Genomic DNA, 22,812 nt, shown 5'->3' with positions numbered 1-22,812 from the left:
AATTCGGAGAGGAAAATATTTTCTACCTAGAATTCTATATAGCCAGGCAAATTATCATTCAGGTATACAGGTAGAATAAAGCCATTTCAGACATAAAATATTTCAAAAACTGATTTTCTAAGCACTTATTCTTTGGAAGCTTCTTTACTTTTCCAAAATAAAGGCATATATTAAGAAAGAAGAAACAGGATCTAAAAACAGGAGACTCAACAGAAAAGAGAACTAAAAGAAATTCCCTGGATGATAGCGACAGAATGCTCCAGGTGGACCGCCTTCCAGCAGACCTAGAGAACAACCTATGCAGACTGGAGCAGGAAGACAGTCTCCAGAAGGCAGGGAGATGAAGAGGAAAAAGAACAAAGGAAGAGAGGGAGGAAGGAAGGAAGGATAGAGGGAAAGAGAAAGAAACAGGGAGGGGAGCGAACGAAGGAGGGAAAGAGAAAGGAAGGAAAGAAGGAAGGAGGGAGGTTCATTCTCCCTCCCACCCTCCCTGACAGCATGCCTGATATGTTTAAACATAATGAGAGGAAGCATGCTAGGCTAAATTTTGTAGATGAATTATGAGTGGTGCAAAGAAAGCCAAGAAGGAGAGAAAGCCAGAGAGAGAGGAAAAAAGGGATAGAAAAAAAGAATGAATGAATGAAAGATGAACTCTCAAGAACACAAAAGGTGTACAAGAATGAAAATGTAATCATAGTTCATGATATGGCTTGACTGTGAATAAAAATAAATTGTTCTTAATCCTGAATTTAATTAAAAATGGTGATATTATCATATTAAGATGATGGGAAGAAAAACATATGTATATGTTGGGGGGGAAGGGGTCAATGACTATAAAATAACTTCAAAAATGCCAATATCATACTAGAAAAAGGAAAATGAGGAGCTGTTCCAGACTGAAGAAGACCAGAGACACAATAGCTAAACACATCATGTGATCTTGAACTGGATTCTGTACCAAAGAGGGAAAACTTTTGTTTTTTCCTGTATTATTGGGAAAATTGGAGAAATTGGTAAGGGTCTGTGGATTAGAATGTAGTAGTGTCAATGTCAATTTCCTGATTTGGATATTTATACTGTGATTACGTAAGAGAGTGTCCTTGTTTTCAAACAATACACACAAACCTATTTAGGAGTAATAAAACCTCTTGTCTCCAATTTACTCAACTTACACAGAGAGAGAAAGCAAAAGTTGTGAAATGGGGACTGGCCCCATGGCCGAGTGGTTAAGTTCGCGCGCTCCGCTGCAGGTGGCCCAGCGTTTCGTTGGTTCGAATCCTGGGCGCGGACAAACCACGCTGCTCATCAAACCACGCTGAGGTAGGGTCCCACATGCCACAACTAGAAGGACCCACAACGAAGAATATACAACTATGTACCAGGGGCTTTGGGGAGAAAAGGAAAAAAATAAAATCTTAAAAAAAAAAAAAAAGTTGTGAAATGGTAATAATTGGGAAATCTTGGCTCTTTGTGGTATCCTTTCAACTTTTCTCCAAGTTTGAAATTACTTCAAAATAAAAGGTATATTTATAGTTTTCAAAAGTCAAATCATTCTACAAGGCTTAAATAAAACCAAACACAAAGCAGCATGCTGTGTTCCGTACAGCTACTACCAGTTGATGCTCCTCAGAAGCAAATTCAGAACTTGGCTGGTTTTGTTCCTTCTTACATTCCTTATTTCAAAATAACATATATATTGCTTTTTATTTTTCAATTTCAATATTATCAGTAGGTTCCCTACTAAGGAGGATGAAGAGTATTTATTTACTCAATTAATTATGTGAGTATAGACTCTCAGATTCCTATTTTACTCGATGGGTTATAATCCATTAATATCATAATTTATTTTGATGTTCCAAGTGTCCAAAACCTGTCTAGTGGGAGCCCGTTAAAGCTAGCACCTGTGTGTTTTTGATATGTCTTCATTATTCCTTAAGCACTTTATATTCTGGTATAACAAGATGTTTCAGGTTTATCTTATATTTTCCCTGCCCCAGGCATGGAAACAGACATTTCTCCAGGAAGCTCTGGTTCCTTTTAGAGGAGACTGGTATTTAGCAACCAAGATATGAATGCTAGGAAATATATGTATAAGATACACATATGTACATACACACATCTAGGTCTGTACAGATAGACACTAAACACCATGAGTTCACACTGATACCTCCAATTATAAATTGACACTACATGGTTTATTCCAGCATTCTACCTTTCCAGGTTTGTAACTCTTTTCTCCAGCAGAGAGAAGCCTGGCTCCCATTATCCTGAATATATTTACTTAATTGCTCAATTTCCCTGTAGGCAACCAATCTCTGGACCATGCCAGCTGCCTCCTCAGCCCTGACCACATAGGCCAAGGCAGCCTTATTCTCATTCCCAGCCACACTGGATCTCTCCTCAGCCCCTATGTCCACTGGCCACTTCCCAGCACACACGGGTTGTTTCCTCAGGCATCTTCAATATAGTTTGTTTTCAAATAAAGGGAAGGGAAGGGCTACACATTATTTTGAAACAAAAATTTAAAAATGAAATACAAGTAATGTTTCATTCACATAGGAAGATAAAACTAACACTGTCCATGTTAAATCTGAGGTATTTCTTCAGTAGTAGTAATGACTTTTCTCTAACTCTATACTTTCTCTTTTAGATACCTTTTTTCTCCAAAAGTAAGAATATACATGCTAGCATCGAAAATTTTCTCTGTTGCTGAGAAAAGACTAAACTTACCGACACTCTGAGAGGTTAATTCTGCAACACAGCCCATCTTAGCTTAGCAACAGAGTTGGGTCAGTCCCGAATGAGAAAATCATTACAAAGGATGCCAAGACCTGGGTTCTAGTCCTGGTCTCCACCATGGACTAAGGATGTAATCTTGAACAATTAATTCAGCCATTCTAGGATAAATTAAGGAGATGGACGTGAAAATCTCTAAAATCTCTACCAGCTCAAAGGCTATTCATATAGTATTCCAAATGCATGAATATAGCAAAATGTAGTAAAATTCTGCTATTTTAAGAAAAGGTACTTTTTTGTAGTACTATAAATGAAAAAGAGTTTGAAATCATAAGATGGACTTGTTCTTCCCTCAAAGCAAATCAACTTAAATGCTTTTGAAGCATTTGAAGTAACTCTTCAATGCAATAATACAAGAGATATAGGACACACCAATTGAAGAGACAAGAACAACAATGGTTGTTTATATTAAGAAGGGTCAGGTTGTTGTGATTACAAAATGATTTGTGAAGGGAAAAACATTTAGGCACGATTTATTTAGATGGAGGACTAGAAGACAAATTACAGTTGTGTTAATCAGACACACAAAAACAGACAACAAATGTCTTACAACAAAGTTTAGTTAAATAAATTATGGTATATTCCTATAATAGGATACAATAAAATCTATCCACATGATAGAATACAATAAAGTGATTAAAAGTAATTTTTTAGAATAAAATATAGTAACTTGGAAAAAGGTTCACAGTATGTTATTAAGAGAAAATAACAGGTTATCAAATTTGTGTATAACTAGATTCTAATGTGTATATGTGTGTTTATGTGTGTCTATGACAAAGCAGGGTGAGAAGGTAAGGAAAAAGTGAGAGAGAGAGAGAGAGAGCATGTATTCGCAATGTGTGCGTGTATGAACTTAGAAGCTACACAAAAAAAGTTAACATAAGTTCCTCCAGGTGTTGGGATTGCTGTGTAGTTTCATATTTTTCTATGGGAATTTTTGTATTTCCAAATATTCTAAAATAAACATATATTATTTTGAAAATAATATTAAAATTGTCAGAGTACATGCTGTACATAATGTGTTCAGACAGTAAGAACTATTGTAATAAGTTAAGAGTTGTCTAGGGCCATTTTGGCAGAAGACCTTGGATTACATTTGATGTTTTTTCTGAACTCATCAAAGTTGCACGGTTAAATAGGAAACTTAAAAATATGCCTGGAATTACATGAAGATGGGATTGTCAAAATAAATTATGGGATGCTAACACAATGGAATACTAAGCAGCCATTAAAAACAGAATTTAGAGGTTCCAAATAAATGTGAAATCAGCATGCACAAAAATCTCTCTCAATAACCATTTCACATAAATAGCAGTTTTTTAAGCTGATAAATTTTAATTTGGCGAGCAAATGTACTTTAAATTTCACTGACACTGCATACAACCATGTGCTTTGGCATGCTTTGTAGTCACCCTCTTAACTTACCACAACCCACTTCTTTTACCTACTACATAATTTAGCATTCTATTTCTTCTGCTTTAAATGCATCCTTTTGTAGAGTGGGAAAGATCTGCATGAATTTACAAAGGCTTACAATTCCAATGAGTGTAGTATGGTGTCATAAAAATATGCTTCAATATCTAGCAAAGGAAGAAAATTACAGGCTGAAATTTAGCAACATCCAAGATTTCAGTAGAAGGATTTAAATTACCATGAATCACTCAAAAGCATTCTTAAAACCTCAATAAAACTGACTATCCAAAGTGTTTTATACTCACTTCAAAAAAAAAGGAAGAAAATATACTGACGATACTTAAAAGATTTACATTTAGACATGAATAAGGGAAGAAAATAAGTGTTTGAGAAGATCCAAAGAGGCAATTAACCGAAAAGAACTCCATTTAACCTTTTGTGGTTGATGCTTTTCAGGAGATATGGATCATTAAAACTTGTTCTTTCCAAAGGAAAGTCTCACCTCTACACTAGCGCTTGCCTCTTTCTCTGGCTAGTGCTCTCTCTTTCTCTCCCCCTCCCCCAACTTTATTTATACATTTGTTCATTCTTAGCATTTGGATGTATGTCCATTATCTTATATCTTTTAGACAATGAAAGTACATTCTTTTGGCTTTTTCTTCAAGAGATTAAAGCAGAAGGAAAATTGTGTAGTAAATCTCTACTTCTTAAATAACCTTTCCTATAGTTAGCATAGTGAAGACATACACACACACAAACACACACACCTGCAACAAAAAAATCTTGGGATGGTTTCAACCTGAGATTTGAATATGTTCAACAGAGAAGTAAGCTAAGTTGTTGCAAGAAGACATTGTCTTTTATCCTTACTCCAAACCAACACACCTACTACGAGGGAAACCACTTGAGTGACTTTACTGAAATAAAAGGACATTAGAATGGTGTTAGCAGGATATCGGAATTTATTGACAAAGTCACTTACAAATTAAGTGTCAGTTTTCTTTTCTTGTTACTTTTGGTTTATTATAAGCACTTGCTATGGGTTGAACTGTGTTCTCCCAAAATTTGTATGTTGAAGTCCTAAGTCCCCAGTACCTCAGAATATGACCTTGTTTGGAATAGGATCTTTATAGAGGTAATCAAGTTAAAATGTGGCCATCTGGGTGGGTCCTGATGCAACATGACTGGTGTCTTCAGAAAAAGGGGAAATTTGGACAGAGAGACCTGTAGAGAGGGAAGACAATGTTAAGAAACACAGGGAGAAGTTGGCCAACTACAAGCCAAGTTGAGAGGCCTGGAATAGATCCCTCCCTCACCGCCCTCACAAGGAACCAAACCTGCTGACACCTTGATTTCAGACTTCTACCTTCCAGAATTGCGAGAAAATAAATTTCTGTTGTTCCAGACACCTAGTCTGTGGTACTTTGTTATGACAGCCCTACAAACTAACAGCATTTCTATACATAGAGTTGTACACAATAAAAATTTAAGGAAGGATGTAAGGGAAGAAACAAAGGACGGAATTATGATTAAAATATTTCATCCTTGCTTTATTCATTCATTTTTTTACAGGTTAAAAATCAACTCCCATAATTTCTGAGAAAAGTTTTCCCCCCCTCCTTTAATGCTATTAGATGGTTCCAAAGTTTTATTATTGAAATAAATAAAATATATAGCTGAAATTTAAAACAAACAATGACTTGCCAATATTTGAGTGCTCAGAAAATAAACACCAAAATAAACAGGTTAAAAGGTGAGATATGACCACTCGAAGAGGTGTCCTTCTTCCTTAAAATGCTTCACTAAAATGCTACTCAGGAATGTCTCATAAATATAACATGAATTACTCTGATAATACTAAATCGTATCCACCATCTGTGCACAAACAGCTATTTTCTTTTTACAAGAAGACGGAAAAAAATCAATGTGAGAAGAGTGATAAATCAGAATACTGGCATGAAAAGGCCATGCAAATAAAATTGCTGATGCACAAGAAACACGCACACCAAGAGACATCTGGTAAAAAAGCAACTTAAAGTGGAAGGAGTTTGAGAAACCATGTTGTTATGAGGGACACTCGTCTTGATGGGCCTAAATTTAGACTTACCAGCTGTGTTTTGGTTTATAACTCCTTCCAATCTGCCTGCTTATAATAATAATAAAGAATTCGAAAGGCCTTCTGTAGAACACTGTTGAAAATGCGATTGAGGGGAAAGCCAGCCTGTGTCGTGTTCTATAAAGGGGCACACAACACTCTAATCTTGTTTGACATAATTTCCAGTGCTATGTAGTATATATACCCTTGTATGCATATACCATAATTTATTTATCCATTTTTCTGTTTCTAGTGTTTCTATTTTCTAACAGTGCTGTCTTGAATGTACTTGGGCTTCCCCAGGTTTTGTGTACTACGAAGCTGTATGCTGACAACAGAAATGTTTCACATAATTTTATTTGACACAATTTCCCCCTCTGGTCAACAGAAAAAAAAGTGTATTAAAAGAAAAGGTCTCTGGAGCCAGGCAGAGCTAAACCTAATTCAAGTTTAGACACATACCAGCTGTGTGCACCTGGTCAAGTGATTTTACTTTTCTGAGGTTCAGTTTTCTCACTTGTAACCTCTTAGAGAGGTCATGTCTCACCTTGGATCACAGAGGATTAAGGAGAGGATAACAAAGAAAAGAAAAAATGGGATGTACACACTGTCTGCTTGAAGGCTTTCTATGAATTGTCTTCTATAAACCCTACTGCAACACTGCAGAGTATGTTCCATTTCTTCCCTTCTATTTAACCAGATATAGCAATACTCCTGAGTAGGTGCTCCTTTACCGCTTGTTTTCAGAGGAGGAAACAGACAGGTTAAACCACTTTTTCAAACTCTAACTGCTATTAAGTGGAGGAACCACCATTTGACCTCCTAAGTGGCAATAAGTCAAATGGACATCAAGATATCCCTGACAGTTGTCACTGAATTCACTTTCTCGGTGTCCCATGAAATTAAATAGAAATCTAAAGCAAGAATAAATCAATTCCTATGGTTGCTACATAGTTATGTAGTGCACAAAACCTGAGGAAGTACAGGTACATTCAAGGGAGCACTGTCGGAAATCAGAAAAAACCACAAACAGAAGACTGGATAAATAAATTGTGGTATATGCATACAAGGTTTTATATACCCTATACAGCAGTGAAAATAAACTACAACTTCATGCAAGAAGACAGATAAATCTCATAAACTAAATGTTTGGAGGAAAAAAGCAAATGAGAGAAGAATTCACACAAGACAGTATCATTTTAAAAAGTCTTAAAACATACAAGCTCCAAATTCACATAAATCCTTAAAACATATTGCTTCAAGATATAAACTTTTATGAAAACCAAACAAATGATAAACACAAAATTCAGATTATTGTTTTCTTTTGAGAAGGAGAAAGAAGTTATCTTAGGGAAGGCCACACAGAAAATATCAAAATTTGGGGTTATATTTTATTTCTTAAGCAGAGCGGTAGGTATATGGATGTAAATTTTATTATTCTATTACTAGGATCTGCAAACATTCTCCACAAAGGGCCAGTTAGCAAATTTGGGCCTTATGGCCATCTGGTTTCTGTCACAATTGCTCACCCAGGCCGCTGTAGTGTGAAAGCAGTCTTAGACAACACACAAATGAATAGGTGCAGCTGTTTGCCAATAAAACTTTATTTACAAAAACAAAGCAAACCAGATGTGGCCCACAGGTTGTCGGCTACCCCTGCTTTATTTATATAGATATTATCTAGATAGTTATATAATATATAGGGACAGATATAGATACATATATTTATGTATATTCTTTTATATGTATGAAAATATTCTATCATTTTAAAAAGTTTTAAAAAGGTATGTTCAAATAGGATGAGGTTATATTCTTGATTACTGAAAACTGTCAATTAATTTTCTTTTCACAGTTCTCTCATGAAACTTGGAAATAAAAATAAAGTCTTCTTGACCACTGGTAAGTAGACAGAAGGTAAATAAGTTCCAGATTTTTAGCATTTGCATTTCTTTTAGGGGCCTTTTTTTAATACTCAAACACACACACAAATTAATCACCTCAGTAAAGATTACTGCATATGTAAGCAAGGACAAGTAAAGAACAAGTGAAATGTTAAGGTGAAAAACACGCCAGGATCCCTCACTAATGTGCTCCAAACCATTGTTATACATTATACAACATAGCAGTTACACATGTGCCTCAGCCATACGTCACATTATTCATGTCAAAGGTATTTAAAGCCATGAATGCTAGATCCGCAAATGATAGGAGTCTACTAAACTTGCCTTAAAATAAGCTTTGAGGGGGGACACATGCGAATGGTGATAGATTAAAAACTGGACTGTTGGTGGTGAACATGATGCAGTCTACACAGAAACTGAAATATAGTGATGTACTCCTGAAATTTACACAATGTTGTAAGCCAATATGATCCCAATAAAATAAGAAAAAATAAGTTTGGGGTAGTGGATACGCAATATCAGCCAACCAGCTGTTGTGGATTCAGTGACTAACTGGAAGCAGAGCAAGCTAGGAAAAATAATTACTCTAACTAGAACTCCTGAAGAGGTTGAAAATACATCCTACGGGCAGATAACATTGCAGACCCAACTCAGGAATGTAATAAGAAGCGGTTCCTAAGGAGCGTAAGCAGCTGACTGCACACTTCATAGGCGTGGCTAAAATGAATTCTGGCCTACAGCAAATTAAAACTACTCCCCTAAACCAAAGTACCATCTTTACAGATATTCTCCAGGGGAAGGAGTGAGTTGCTTTGATATGTAGGCACACCAACAAATTTAAATACATTTCTGAAGAGACTAATATATGTTTATAATATATCGGGAAAACTATAGACAGTTAAAACAGCTGTACTAAGGTATTCTTATCCCCTAGCAGATATGACATGTAATGACTCACCCAAAGGGGGAGCCATACACATAATATAGCATTTAAGAGATAATACCAGAATTTTGGTAACACTCTCAACAGCAATTGAAAAACATATACTTTAGTTATTTTAAATTAAAAGTATCCCACCTCCTTAATTTTATCTCCATGGTGCCTCCTTTGACTCCATGCAATTTTTTCCCATATTTTCCACAGTTTTATCCTAAGTAGTGGTATATATAGCTCCATATAGACGATCAATCTATTACCATAATATCCTCCCTTACATAAGTATAAGCTCCTTAAATACAGGGACAAATATATTTTTGTGATTCTCCGAAGATCTCACTACAAATGAAAAACTGCATGCTCATACAAGTTAAAAATACTAATATACGATAATTACAAATACTGAGAATTTTCTAATTGCCAGGAACTGTGCCTTAGCACCAACATACTTACATTATTTCATTTAATCCTCTCAACAACCTAATGGAAGTAAGTGCAATTATCATCACCTCCATTTTACAGATGAATAAACCTGTGGTAAAGGGATGATGATAATTCTCCCCAAATCACTTACCTCTTAATTGGCAGAGACAAAAGTCAACCATCACTACCATCACCACCACCCACATTCACACACAAAAAGCACCTAGTGGAGGAGCTTTACCTCATTTAACATTCACTGGATGCCAACCATGTGTCAGACACTGGGTGGCGATACAAGAATGGCCAAGAATGGCACAGTTCCTGCTTTCATGAAGCTTGTACTTTAGTTGGGGTGGGAGGGAGGTAATAGATAATAAGCAAATAACCATATAAAAAACCAAGATAATTCCAGATATGATGAATAAGTGCTGATAAACAAAACAAGTGTTAAGTAAATTCCAGAGAAAACGGAGTGGGTTGCTGGGGTAGGGGGCTATGGCAAGGAGCAAGAGAAATGCTTTTGATAGAGCTGTCAGGGCAGGTGTCTTTAAGGGGGCAATGAGAGAAGTAGCCAGCCTTGAAAAACACTGAGGGAAGAGGATTCCAGCCAGGGGACCAATAAGGCCTAAGAGAGGAAACGACTTAGAATGTTGGAGGACAGAAAGGAGGCAAATGGCTGGAACATAGGCTTTGATGAAGTTTAACCAACAAAACTCATTTGACATTGAACTGTGTCAGAATTAGAAGTATTAACATTTTTACCTTACAGGCCTTGAGAAAAAGGAGGAGAGAACTCCATGATAAATGAATGTTGCACCTGAAAATCCTAAATGAAGACATTTGTTGCACAGCTAGAGGTTTTTAAGGATCTGTATGGTCTTCGACTGTTTATGAGCATCGGCCAATTGGAGGTTATTAATCACGACTAATGTTTTTCCCCTTATCTCATTTATGCTTGGGTAATTTCTTACTTAGGAGAAAATTTTCTTTTTTGTATTTAACACTCTACCAAAAAAAAACTGGTTTTCCTTACTCAAAAAGATCTAACATGCCATTTGCCTATAACTTTGCCACAAAACCACTGTGGGAGATGGTATGATTACTCCCAATGACCCCTACCTTCCTATGAGAGGATTATAACTCATGGTCAATTGCTAGGTAATTTTCAGCACCTCCTTATGAAAGAAAAATAGTTCCCCACTCCAATGGATTTGACCAGTGACTTGTTTTGGATAATGGCATGTGTCTGGGCAGAAGATCTGGGGGCAATGGCCTGTTTCCACCAGTGCTCATATTCTTTTCCTTCTGCCACAGGAATGACATGTGGCAGTTTGTGGTCGCTCCTTCAGTCTTGATCCCCAAATGAAGAAGACATGTGAAGCAGACTCAAAGCCTGGAACAGAGGCACAGCTCAGTCACAGTTGACTGGTACATGAGAAAGAAATAAGTCTTTATTATACCCAAGACACGGAGATCTTGAGGTTATTTGTACCAGAGTATAACCTAGTGAAAGCTGATGAAAATAACATTCAATGTTCAATTAGATTAAATATATATAAGTAAATATGTACATATGCATTTATGTATGTGTGTGTGTATACACACACACACACACTTAACATTCTCAAAGTCAATACAAAAGAACAAATTAGGGATTCTTTTCCCCCAGTTTTGGAGATTCATATACCAAGAGTTTGCCCTTTGTTTTTAGTTACAGATAATACAGCTTTCATTTTAATTCTAAACAGAAATTTCTATTCCTAATGTTTCATTTTAAATGATGAAGCTCTGTTTTCCATTTTAAAATACGAACTTTTCTTATATCAAACAATTTAAAAACATGATTAAAAATAAAATTACAACAAAATCAATCTTAAAAATATTATACTAAATGAAAGAAACCAGATACAAAAGACCACATACTGCGTGATTCCATTTATATGAAATGTCCTAAAAAGGCAATGATTCTGTTTACATGAAATGTCCTTAAAAAGTAAATATATAGAGCCAGCCCTGATGGCCTAGTGGTTAAAGTTTGGTGCCCTCACCACTTCAGTGGCCTGGGTTCGGTTTCCAGGCGTGGAACCACACGACCCATCTGTCAGTAGCCATGCTGTAGTGGGAGCTCACATAGAAGAACGAGGATTTACAACTAGAATATACAACCATGCACTTGGAGCTTTGGGGAGGAAAAAAAAAAAAAGAGGAAGATTGGCAACAGATATTAGCTCAGGGTGAATCTTTCCCAGGCAAAAAAAAAAAAAAGGGCAAACATATAGAGACAGAAAATAGTAGTTGTCTATGGCTGGGAGTGAAAATGGAGATTAACTGTAATTGGGATGATGGATGTTCGGGGGAGATGAAAATGTTCTAAAACTGGTTTACAGTGATGGTTGTCAACTCAGTAAATTTACTAAAAATAATCATTCACCCAAAATGGGTGAATTTTATAGTATGTAAATTATATCTCAATAAAGTTAGTTTAAAACAATTTAAAAAAAGAGTAGGTCATATCAAAGCATTTCTCAAAGCCAAAAATATTACTTTCAATTTTTTCAGTTTCAGTTTTAAAAATAATTGGTTTAACTTTTTGTTCTACCATGTGTGTTTTACTGATTTTTATGTCCATATTTGCTAATAATTTTGATTATTTGATAAATCCTTCCTTATTAATACTACAAGTAACACTGTGTTACCCAGCATGATTGATATATACAGTATCAAAGTTAATCAAAATTTCCATTTAAAAAACCAAATCTGTGGGGCTGGCCCAGTGGCTTGGTGGTTAAGTTTGGCATGTCCCGCTTCAGTGGCCTGGGTTCGGTTCTTGGGAGCAGACCTATACCACTTGTCGGCAGCCAGGCTGTGGCAGCAACCCACAGACAAAATAGAGAAAGATTGACAACAGATGTTAGTTCCTTTTCATTAGTTTATTGGGAAAACTTTAAAATATATTCTCAAAGTGAGTAACTGGGAATGTTTATTTTAACTGTTAGTCTAATAGCCTCTTTGGAAACTGTGGGACGCAAATATAAATAAATATATGAATGAAATAAATTTTGAACACTACAATAACATAGCCATTGAATCTGTGCTTCTTTCTGATCACTCTAGCCACTTATAAAACTGCAGCAGGCTATGGGAGTTATTCTAGAGCATCCTATTAGAATCTAAAGGATGCAAAAACAAAATTCCACCTTTAAAACTCAATGGACTAAAGGATATTTTTTAGAATATATTAAGTTCAAATCTGGAGTTTTTTGACGTCATTTTCCCAAAATATTTGTGATAATTTTCCCCATTACTAACTAATAAATAAATAAATAAAATACTGCTGTCTGCACAACAGAACTGTAGCTTTTTCCTATCGGTTTCCATGAAGATTTTTTTTCTTTTGGCTACACAATGTCCAATCCCCTTTTCAAACACAACATTGGCTATAGTTTTTGCTTGTGCCTGTCCCTTTCTGCATCTGCATTTCCAGCCTTCAAATCTATTCTGTGAGCTACCTAACATTCACCATTTCATTTCTTTCTTCCCGGAGTTGATTTCCATTCCTTGCAACCAAGCCCGTGACTGAGACAGGTGCTATCAGCTTAAAAGGATTTACATTTCCAAGTAAAATAAGGTTCGTAAATGATTCCCTTGGGTTTTTTATGCTTTGTATTTATTTCTTGTAACGAAATCTAAATAGGAGATTTTGTCCAGGAGTGACATTCAATATAGCTCTGTGTCATCCATCACTAACATTTACTCACCATTCATTAAGACCAATTTGTTTTAAATTCTATTTGGTTTAGTATCCTGATAGGAAAGACCAATATAATACAAACTGAATTTACTGAAAACAGATCATTGGTAAATTACTGTAATAACTGTGTCTATACATATGAAAAAAGTCACAGGCCATGTCATTCATTAATGTATTTATTCCATTAACATTTAGAGTTGCTACTCTCCTACCTTCAAGGAGTTTAATTTATTGGAGACAGACAAGCAATCACGGTCTTAAATAAATACATGTAAATGTATATAGATATATATAAATGTATATAAATAGATATATATAAATAAATACCTATTTATAAGGCAAAATGTATTAAGTATTTCAAGATTCAAAACACTACCATGGAGGGCTGGCCCACTGGCGTAATGGTTAAGTTCGTGTGCTCCACTTTGGTGGCCCGGCGTTCACAGGTTTGGATCCCAGGCGCAGAGCTAGCACTGCTCATCAAGCCGCACTGTGGCAGCATCCCACATAAAAGAGAGGAAGATTAGCACAGATGTTAGCTCAGTGACAATCTTCTTCAAGCAAAAAGAGAGGATTGGCAACAGATCTTAGCTCAGAGCCAATCTTCCACACAAAAAAACAAAACAAAAAAACACTATCATAGGTAGCACAGAGTAAAGAAATTAATCTAACTAGAGAATGAAGAAGCTCTTAGGGAAGAGGTAGCTTTATATTGGGCCATAATGACAGAAAGGATTTTGTTTTGTTGACCCAACAATAGTTACACCGAGGTAAAAAAATAAGCAGTAAGCTCACATAGTGGCAAGTGGACCAACCCAGATCAGTGCTTCTCAAATTCTAAGGTACAAACAAATCACCAGGAATCCTGTTAAAATACGGATTCTGACTCATTGGGTCTGGAGTGGGTTCTGAGACTGAATTTCTAACAAGCTCCCAGGTGATACAATATATTTACGGAACATACTTTGAGTAGTAAGGCACTAGAGGAAAGAGAGTGTTAAGGCAGGAGGTAGGAAAGCCGAGGCGTCACCTGATCACCAAGAGCCTAGAATGGCAAAATGTGACAATATGATGAGAGTTGTGTGCTCTGGAAACATCAGTTTACTGTGGTACAGAGGACAGATGAACGGCAGAAGAGTAGAAGAATGAAGACTTTATGAGGCTATTTTAATGGTTCTCAGAGGTAACCACATAACTACTCGGATTGTGGCAGCTGGGAAGGAGAAGAGGCACTGATTCCAGACGTGCCAGGAAGATAAAACCGACTGGGGCTTTTCAGATATGTAGGTGACATGGAGAGTGAGTGGAAGGGATAAATAGAAAGTAATGCTAAGTATTTTATCCTGGATATCTATGAAATTGTCACATCATTAGCAGAGAATTAAATGGAAACGATAACAAGTGTGGGAAGAGAAATCTTAGAATTAGGGAATGGCGAGACACCGTTCAGTCTGGGAATTAAGTTGAAGAAATGAGTATGACCACCTAATTAAGACTTTCCACTGCTCTTGTCGTTAAATTTATAAGTGAAAATTCCATTTGTAATAGCCTCTTAAGAGCGGAAAGAGAGAGTCCAACTGTCACACCCTGCTCTCCTCTGGAACAGTCACCCAGCTTGTGCTAGAACATTTTTAGTGCCAGAATTCATGGCCCTGCTGAGTAATCCCTTTCATTTTGGAACCTTCAAGTAGAAAACTTTTCCTTAATATGACCTAAAACTTGTCTCCACATATTTTTGACATATTGGTTCCAGTTTTGCCCTTCAAAACTACATACATTTAATCCACCTAGATCATAATAACTCTTCAAAAAGAATTGTTAAAAGAATTCACCCAAGTCTTTTCCAAGCTAAACTATGCTTTGGAATTTCCAGCCTTTCTTCACAGGCCATGGTTGCCAGAATGTAGCATCAGTGAAATCCCTTAGTTTCTTCTCCTTCATGATGGCAAATGGGTGGCAAGACTGTTGCTATTGCAGCTCTCCCCACTTTGTGTGCCAAGGGAAGACAGTGCTGATGGCTCCAAGCCTTCTTTCTGCTAAGCCCAGACAAGATCTCAGGCTCTATTTCAACACAGCATTCCAAAGAATCAATTACAGCGCACTGGCATCCACAGATGAGATAATATCCCACCATCATTTTCTGACAGAGACTATCAATTCCCCTTTAAAATACAGAGGTGGAATGTAACTTCAGGAGAGCAATGGACAGTTCAGATCAGAGCAGCATTAATACTCCATATGACCTTAAAAGTATGGTGTTTGTCTAGATTCAATACCATGTCATTTGTGTATATTGATCATTCAGTCACTGCACACCACTAGGCATGTTTGTATATAAAATGGTCCTAAACAAGGTCTCCCCAAACTTATTCTGCAATTTCCTTCTTTGTTTTAATTCTACCATTGACTATACACTCACTTATAAGGAGAACCCGAGGATTTTTCATCTTCTCTCTACTTCACTCACCCCCCTCTTCCTTCTCTGGGAGGAATATAAAAAAAGTACTTAACATACAAGAAAGCTGGGATGGTAGAGAGTGGAGCTTCTAGTGGGAGGAATATAAATAGTCCTAGATCAATCCTATTTTCCTTTATTGGTTCCTCTTTTTTTTTTTTTTTTTTTAAAGATTTTTTATTTTTTCCTTTTTTTTCTCCCCAAAGCCCCCTGGTACATAGTTGTATTATATTCTTGGTTGTGGGTCCTTCTAGTTGTGGCATGTGGGACGCTGCCTCAGCGTGGTTTGATGAGCAGTGCCATGTCCGCGCCCAGGATTCGAACTAACGAAACACTGGGCCGCCTGCAGCGGAGCGCGCAAACTTAACCACTCGGCCACGGGGCCAGCCCCTGGTTCCTCTTTTCTTAACCATCAAAATGGTAAGACCCGCTGAGGCAGGATGAGGATGTAGGCCAAAGAAAGGGGAACATATGACTCGCCTGCTGTAATCCTGTATTCTAGACTTTGAGTTAGACAGTTGAGAATGCATACATACATACACACTACGTGTGTGTGTATATATATACATATACATTCACACATGCTTACACGCTGTATATATATACACACACAATATATGTACATATATATGCATACACTACACACACACACACATATGTAAGTAAGTATAATGTGTGTATTTTATGTAGTTCAGTCTAGATCACCAAGGTAGGAAACCACTCATTCATTTAAGGATATTTGTTGAGTAACCATAACCCAAGCTAATAATAAAATATTAATTTGTTTAGACCTGTACTGCTCAAACTAGTAGACACCAGCCACAAGTGGCTATTTATATTAAATGTAAATTAATTAAAATTAAATACAATGAAAAGTTCAGTTCCTCAGATGTACTAGCCACATTTCAAATGATCAAAAGCCACATGTGGCTAGTGGCTGCCACGTTAAAACAGGCAGATATAGAACACGTCTACCATTGCAGTTCTTTTTGGAGAGAAAGATGCTATGGTGGCTGTGTATAACTGATCAACACTCAAGTGTGTTTACTGAGGGCCAGGCACCACAGTGATGTGTTGCTTAATGAGGAGGATATGTTATGAGAAATGAGTCGTCAGGCAATTTCATCATTGTGTGAACATCATAGAGCGTACTTACAAAAACCTAGATGGCATAGCCTACTACACACCAAAGCTATATGGTACTTTCTTATGGGACCACAATTGTATTTGCCACCTATCATTGATCAAAATGTCATTATGTAGCACATGACAGTATTCGTAAGTTCTTTACATACAGTAAGCCAATTAATCCTCTTATTTATTATTTGCCCTCATTTTACAGATGAAAGATCTGAGGCATTGAGAGGTTAAGTAACTTGCCCAAGGAAACAAAGCTAGTAAGTGGTGAAGCCAGGATTTCAAATACAGTCTCTGCTTCTAACCACTAAGCTTATGTCTTGGCTATATTTTTATTTACAATGACGAATACAGCTTTCTTCAGCACTTTATATTTATCCCCATTAAATTTTTCAGTCTACTTCTAAACCCAGTACTCTAATTTATCAAAATATTTGAAAGGCTGATTATGTTATACAGACTATTAGCTATTGTTATAGTTTCTACTGTGGTGTAACAAACTATCCCAAAACTTACTGGTATAAAATAATTTTAATGTTTTTATATTTTATTATGCCCACTGGTTTACTGGGTCAAGAATTCAGACAGGATACAGCAGACATGACTTGTCTTTGCTCCATTCTACGTGGGGCCTCAGGGGACGAGATTTGATGGCTGGGGGTGCCTTGATGCTGGGGGCTAAAATCAGATAGACATCTTCACTCACAAGCCAGTCACTTGATGCTGGATGGTGCCTGGGACTTCAGCTGGGGCTGTTGACTGGAGCAGCAGTCTCCCAATGTAACCTGGGCTTCCTCACAACATGGAGGCCTTAGGTTGCATTTCTTACATGGTAGCTCCAAAAAGCACAGTATCCCACTGGACAAAGCAGAGTCTGCATTTTCTTTTATGATCTAGCGCTAGAAGTTGCACAGCATCACTTCCACCATACCGTACTGGTGAAAGTAGTCACAATCCCACCTAGACTCAAGGAGAGGGGCATAAATCCCACCTCTTGACAGAAGATGGAGGGTCGCATTATAGATGAGCACATGGGATGGAGATGGTGATGCGGCTGTCTTTATTCAAAGCTATTCTCCACATGTTTGTACTATGTAATATGCTGGTTGTTCTTTATTTTCACCCCCATCTCCCAACTGCCACCCATGTATTCTCCAAGCCCTAGGAGGCTGACCCTTATGGATGACGTCATCTGAGCAGTGGGGGCTACAAGGAGGAGATCCAAGAGCAGGAGAAGAGGAGCTCAGAGAACTTACACCCCATTTCCTCCCTGCTCTGGCACCACATTTCTGGCAGTGGCACATTTCTAGCCACATCTCTCCGTAATTACAGCTCATGCTCAATACAGGCACACAACAGGAACTAAATAGAGATGGTTCAGAAAACAAATGTGAAAAATTAATAACCAGACTCCCAATATCTTATTCTAAATATTTGACAGAATTGTTGACTAGTACAATTATGTCCCTCCATCGCTACACTGAATTTCTGGATTGACAGAGACCCAGTACATAGAGGAGCTGGATGTCTCAACAACTATTTCCTATTATTCTTTCAAAAATAACCTTTTCCACAAAAATATGAGTGATTCAAAAGCCTTATTCAAATAAACATGTTCGTTGTTACTTTTCTGGTTTACCACAAAAACAATCTTAGTTTTCCATCATTTTTATAAAACATGATCCCCTTCTTGTAAAAGTGTTTAGAAACAAAATACTAAATAGTTCTATAGCTTTGATAGCTTGGCTGAAGACTGAAATTAAGCCTACTAGTCTATACCTTCCAGAATTTCCTTTTTGCCTATTATTTTAAAAAAGAATATTCACTTATCTCTGACTTTTGGGCTCCATTCCTGGATTTCATGACTTCTCAAAGATGACTAGTGGTGATGAGGATAATTACATCTGTAAATTCCCTGATTATCCCAGATGATATAGACCACATTTTATGGTCCTGAATACCTTTAACAAGGTCAATAATAAGAGCTTTCATATACTGAGTACCAGAGAAGCACCTCAGTGTTTTGCTGTGACCTAGTTACCTATGCTGTTTCAACTGCTGTGTCTTCTATACATTACAGTATTTAGTAACAATAAAGGAAATTTATTTTAATATATTATTTTCCCCACAAAAGGAGAGCCTTTTCCTTTAAATGTAGAGAAAAGTTCCCCCTTTCTCTAGCTAAATTTTTTGCAAGCCTCCTTTCATTTTGGCCTAGTGCTAACACTATTCTTACACTGTTACAATTTTTATCCGTTTTCTTTTTTCGAATCATCAGTTATGTTCTCCTACCTTCCAACATCTATACCTGTTCTTTTAAGTCAATATCCTTTGCTTCCCTGTGGTGTCTTGAGATTTGGCATCATTTTCTCCTCACTGGATTACGTGAAAACTCAGAACAATTCTTTCTTTGTCTTACTCTCCATCTCTCTTGATTTATATCGTCATTTAGAGTTTCTGGACCCCCACCTGGACTCGGAGACCGTGATAGCAAGAACTGAATCTAGCATTTCTTTTTTTCCAAAGACTCCTTAGCACAGCATCTTACACAAAAATATTTAACATGTATTTTCCAGGTACTTGTAGTAAACTTTGGGTAGAAAAGGAATAATGATATGTCAAAGATCCTACTCTTCAAAAAGGTTCCAGATGGGGGCATGGTATATACTCACAAATAATCTAAGGGAATAAGGGACTACAATTGTAAATGTAAACGGAATATGAAAGTGGTCGATCTCAAGGTACTAAATGGTAACATTATTATACTTCAGAAGTAACTAGTGAAACAGCCCTAGGGTAGGCCGACCAGTGGTCGAGATCTTCAGAGGAACAGGCAAGAAAGGGAGTGGAAAGGGAGAGGACTTTCTTAACTTTGCTTGTCTGATTGTGGTTCACGGTTGAAAAATTTGACTTACTGAAATATAAGCCAGCAGCTAATTTAAAATTTTTCCAACTATTCTTTTCAAACTTTAACCAATATTATATCTTTACCTTAATCTATATGGCCAATTTCTATAGAAGTGGTTCTCAACTTTTTCTAAGCTTTCAATACATGTAGTCATACAACACTAACAAGCAAGGTGGATCCAGGTGTATGGGGCTGAAGCTTACATCCTCTTACAAAGAACACAAAATCACAAACACAAAATTAGGCGGAAAAGCAAATTTTTATTTAGAAAGAGAAAAGAAATCTCAACAACTGATTGGAGCCATGGACATCTAGATTCCTTTCTTCTGAGATAGCTTTAGGCAATTTACCAGAAAAGCGTACTTAGAAATATCTCTTCTGGTTGCAACCTGTCATTCCCTTCCCACCTAGAACATCTACAACTCCCTAGGTTTCCAGAGGCCTAGCAAATGAACAGCTGAAGCTTAAATTTCATTAGCTTCACCTTAGATCCGCCTTTGACAACAGTGGCTCATGAAAACAGTGATTCTTAATGGGAACTGGAAGACTTAGAATCTGGGGAAAGAGAAACCCCATGACAAATTTAAAACAATCCCAGATGATTCTGATACACAACTGCCACTCCCAACACTCTCCCTGCCCCCATGCTGGAAGAGTCACAAGGCAAAGCCATAAACTAATTTTCACAGACTCACAGTATCTTACGAGCCAACGTAAAGAACTGGCCAATTGTCCTTGATCTCAACATAACGTGTGTGGAACATAAAAAGGCAGTGTTAACCTTTTACAAGTGAACATAAAATAATTCCATTGTTTTACAATTTAAACACATTGAAAGGCCAAAAAACTTTATCAAGAACTTAAAACTGATACTCTGAACATCTAGAATATAACTGTGCCTACATGTTATTTAATCCTAAAGAAAAAAAAAAAGAGAGTTTCACATATTCCTCTTTGGAGTATGCTTGTTCACTTTCTAACTTCAGTTCGCTCTCCCAGAAAAAAGCAGTGGTTTAAGTATGTTGCTTTACCTAACGCCTCAAGGTAACATTTAACTAGTGCACAGGCTTCTTAGTAATTAATACAATGTTCTCATCTCAACTCGGGTCTTCTACCAGCAGCAACGTGAGAAACTGGAGTGACATGTAACTGCCTCGCAAGGAAGGTATTTTTCTTTTCCGAAAAGAAATTACAACCACCAGGGTACACGCACAAGTCTACCACTAAGCCGAATCAATTTCTCTCCAACTATACTGTAAATTAAGAGGGCCCTTTGGTCCTAAATTTCCCCGGGGAGGAGAAAAACGAAAGCGGCTGGCTACGCGTTGGGTGGTAGCAGCTGACTATCTGAAAAATCCTGCGCTCCCCAGCGGAGGAGCTTCCTGCTGGACACGGGGACCGTTTCTCCTGAAGAGGGGATCCCCTTGCACCTATTCCCACTGGGCTTGAAACTCACCTCGGGTGTCACCCAAGTCTCAAATCCACAACCAGCAACAACACTAAATCAAGAATAATTTCTCTAGACTCCGGAGATCTCTCTCCCAGAGTTCGGGGCTGGCTGCGCCCAAAAAAGAAGCTGCTAGGGGCGGGGGCACCTTCAGGCCACCGCCTCCCGGGTTTGGGCACTGTCCCGGGGGATGTCCCCGCCAGAGAAGAAAAGAGGAGAAAAAGGAAAAGAAAACCCGCAACTTTGCAGACTCCACGAAGCCACAGCCCTGCCCGACGGAAGGTCAAAGTGCAGAGGAGGGAGCGGCCGCCGTCCGAGACCGGCCGGGACGCAGCCCCGGGTGCCGCGAGCTGCCAGGCGGGATCGGGCGGCCAGGGGAGACCCCACCCACCTCCAGCGCGGATCCTCGGCCGGGGCAGGGCGAGCGCGCCGGGGCAACTGTCGCACAGCCCTGCCAACTCCCGGAGTTGACTTGGAACTTTCCCGGGACGCGCCTCCGCCCTCACCTTACTGAACACCTCCAGGTCGTCCTCGTCCTCGTCCAGATCCAGCACCTCGGCCTGCAGCAGGGCCGACGAGCAGCTGCTGCCCGGGACGGGGCCGCCGTCCCCCGGGCTCTCCCCGCCGGCGCCCCCCTCCGGGAGGCCCGAGGAGAGCGCCTGAGATGCCCGGCGCTCGCCGTCCATCCCGAGAGTGCGCGCCCGGCCGGCCGCCGCCGCCAGCCGGGCTCTCCCGAGCGTGCCCATTGGCTCCTGCGCATCCCGCGCCTCCCGCGCCGGCCCTGCTCCAGCCCCTCGCCAGCTGCGCAGACGCGGAACTGCCGGCGAGAGCGTGGGGCCCGGCTCATCCCCACCTGGCCCGGGGCCCGCTGGAGACGCAGCAGGGGGACGCTCGGCCTCCGGCTAGGGTGGGGAAAGGGACGCTGTCCCCTGGAGGAAAGCCGGGGAGTCGAAGGTAGGAGGAGGGCGTCCTTGCACTGACCTGGCTAGGGGGCTTTCGAGCGACGGTTTCTGCGGGGCGGGGATCTGGGCACAGCGACAGAGCAAACCATCAACTTCAGGGAATCCACAGCGGGGCTGGAAGGCAGCCGACCCAGCCCGCCTAGAGGAAAAGCCAATACTGTGTTTCCTGTATTTTAACGGTTGCCTTTCTTCTCGGTTGTAGTTTTCGAGTCCATCTTTTACTAAGGCTAATGCAAAAATAAAAACCATGAAAAGCTCCTCCGTTTTGTAATTGATTTTTGACCCCGTGACCGGACTGTGGTCATTTCACCGTCAAGCCAGGGACGTTGGATTTAAAAACTATTTTCAGTCAATTTCAAGTGTATCTTTACTCCTCAAAGTCTTCCTGAGGTTAATGAGCAAGAATGTTACTAAGAGCAGGACTGGACATTGCCACCAAGAAATAATCTTTAATTTTTGCAACGCCAATGCAAAGCTGTAATTATTTAGTTCATGGCTTACTGTTAAAAAAAAAAACCTAAATTCCAAAAATAATGAAAAATTGAATGCAAATTGATATATTTTGGAACTATCTTCAGGTTTTATCA

General features: G+C 38.6%; 1 protein-coding gene across 9 annotated transcripts in view; it reads right to left on the bottom strand.

Moving 5' to 3' along the window:
• SNX7 (sorting nexin 7) overlaps positions 1-22,061 on the bottom strand; it is a 96,235-nt gene extending 74,174 nt beyond the window's left edge. For 2 of the 9 annotated variants that reach the window (XM_070486891.1, XM_070486892.1), the window contains exon 1: positions 21,770-22,061. In XM_070486891.1, coding sequence (XP_070342992.1) covers positions 21,770-22,009 — 240 coding nt within the window. In that variant the 5' untranslated portion in view covers positions 22,010-22,061. The remainder of the gene's footprint in view (positions 1-21,769) is intronic. The other 7 variants (XM_070486895.1, XM_070486894.1, XM_070486893.1 and 4 more) reach the window with 4 other exon arrangements.
• Between the last annotated feature and the right edge of the window lie 751 nt (positions 22,062-22,812).

This window comes from Equus asinus, chromosome 16, assembly GCF_041296235.1.
Source record: "Equus asinus isolate D_3611 breed Donkey chromosome 16, EquAss-T2T_v2, whole genome shotgun sequence".
Lineage (NCBI taxonomy): Eukaryota > Metazoa > Chordata > Mammalia > Perissodactyla > Equidae > Equus > Equus asinus.
Note: the sequence above shows the minus strand (reverse complement) of the source record. Positions and strands in the feature narration are given on the sequence as shown.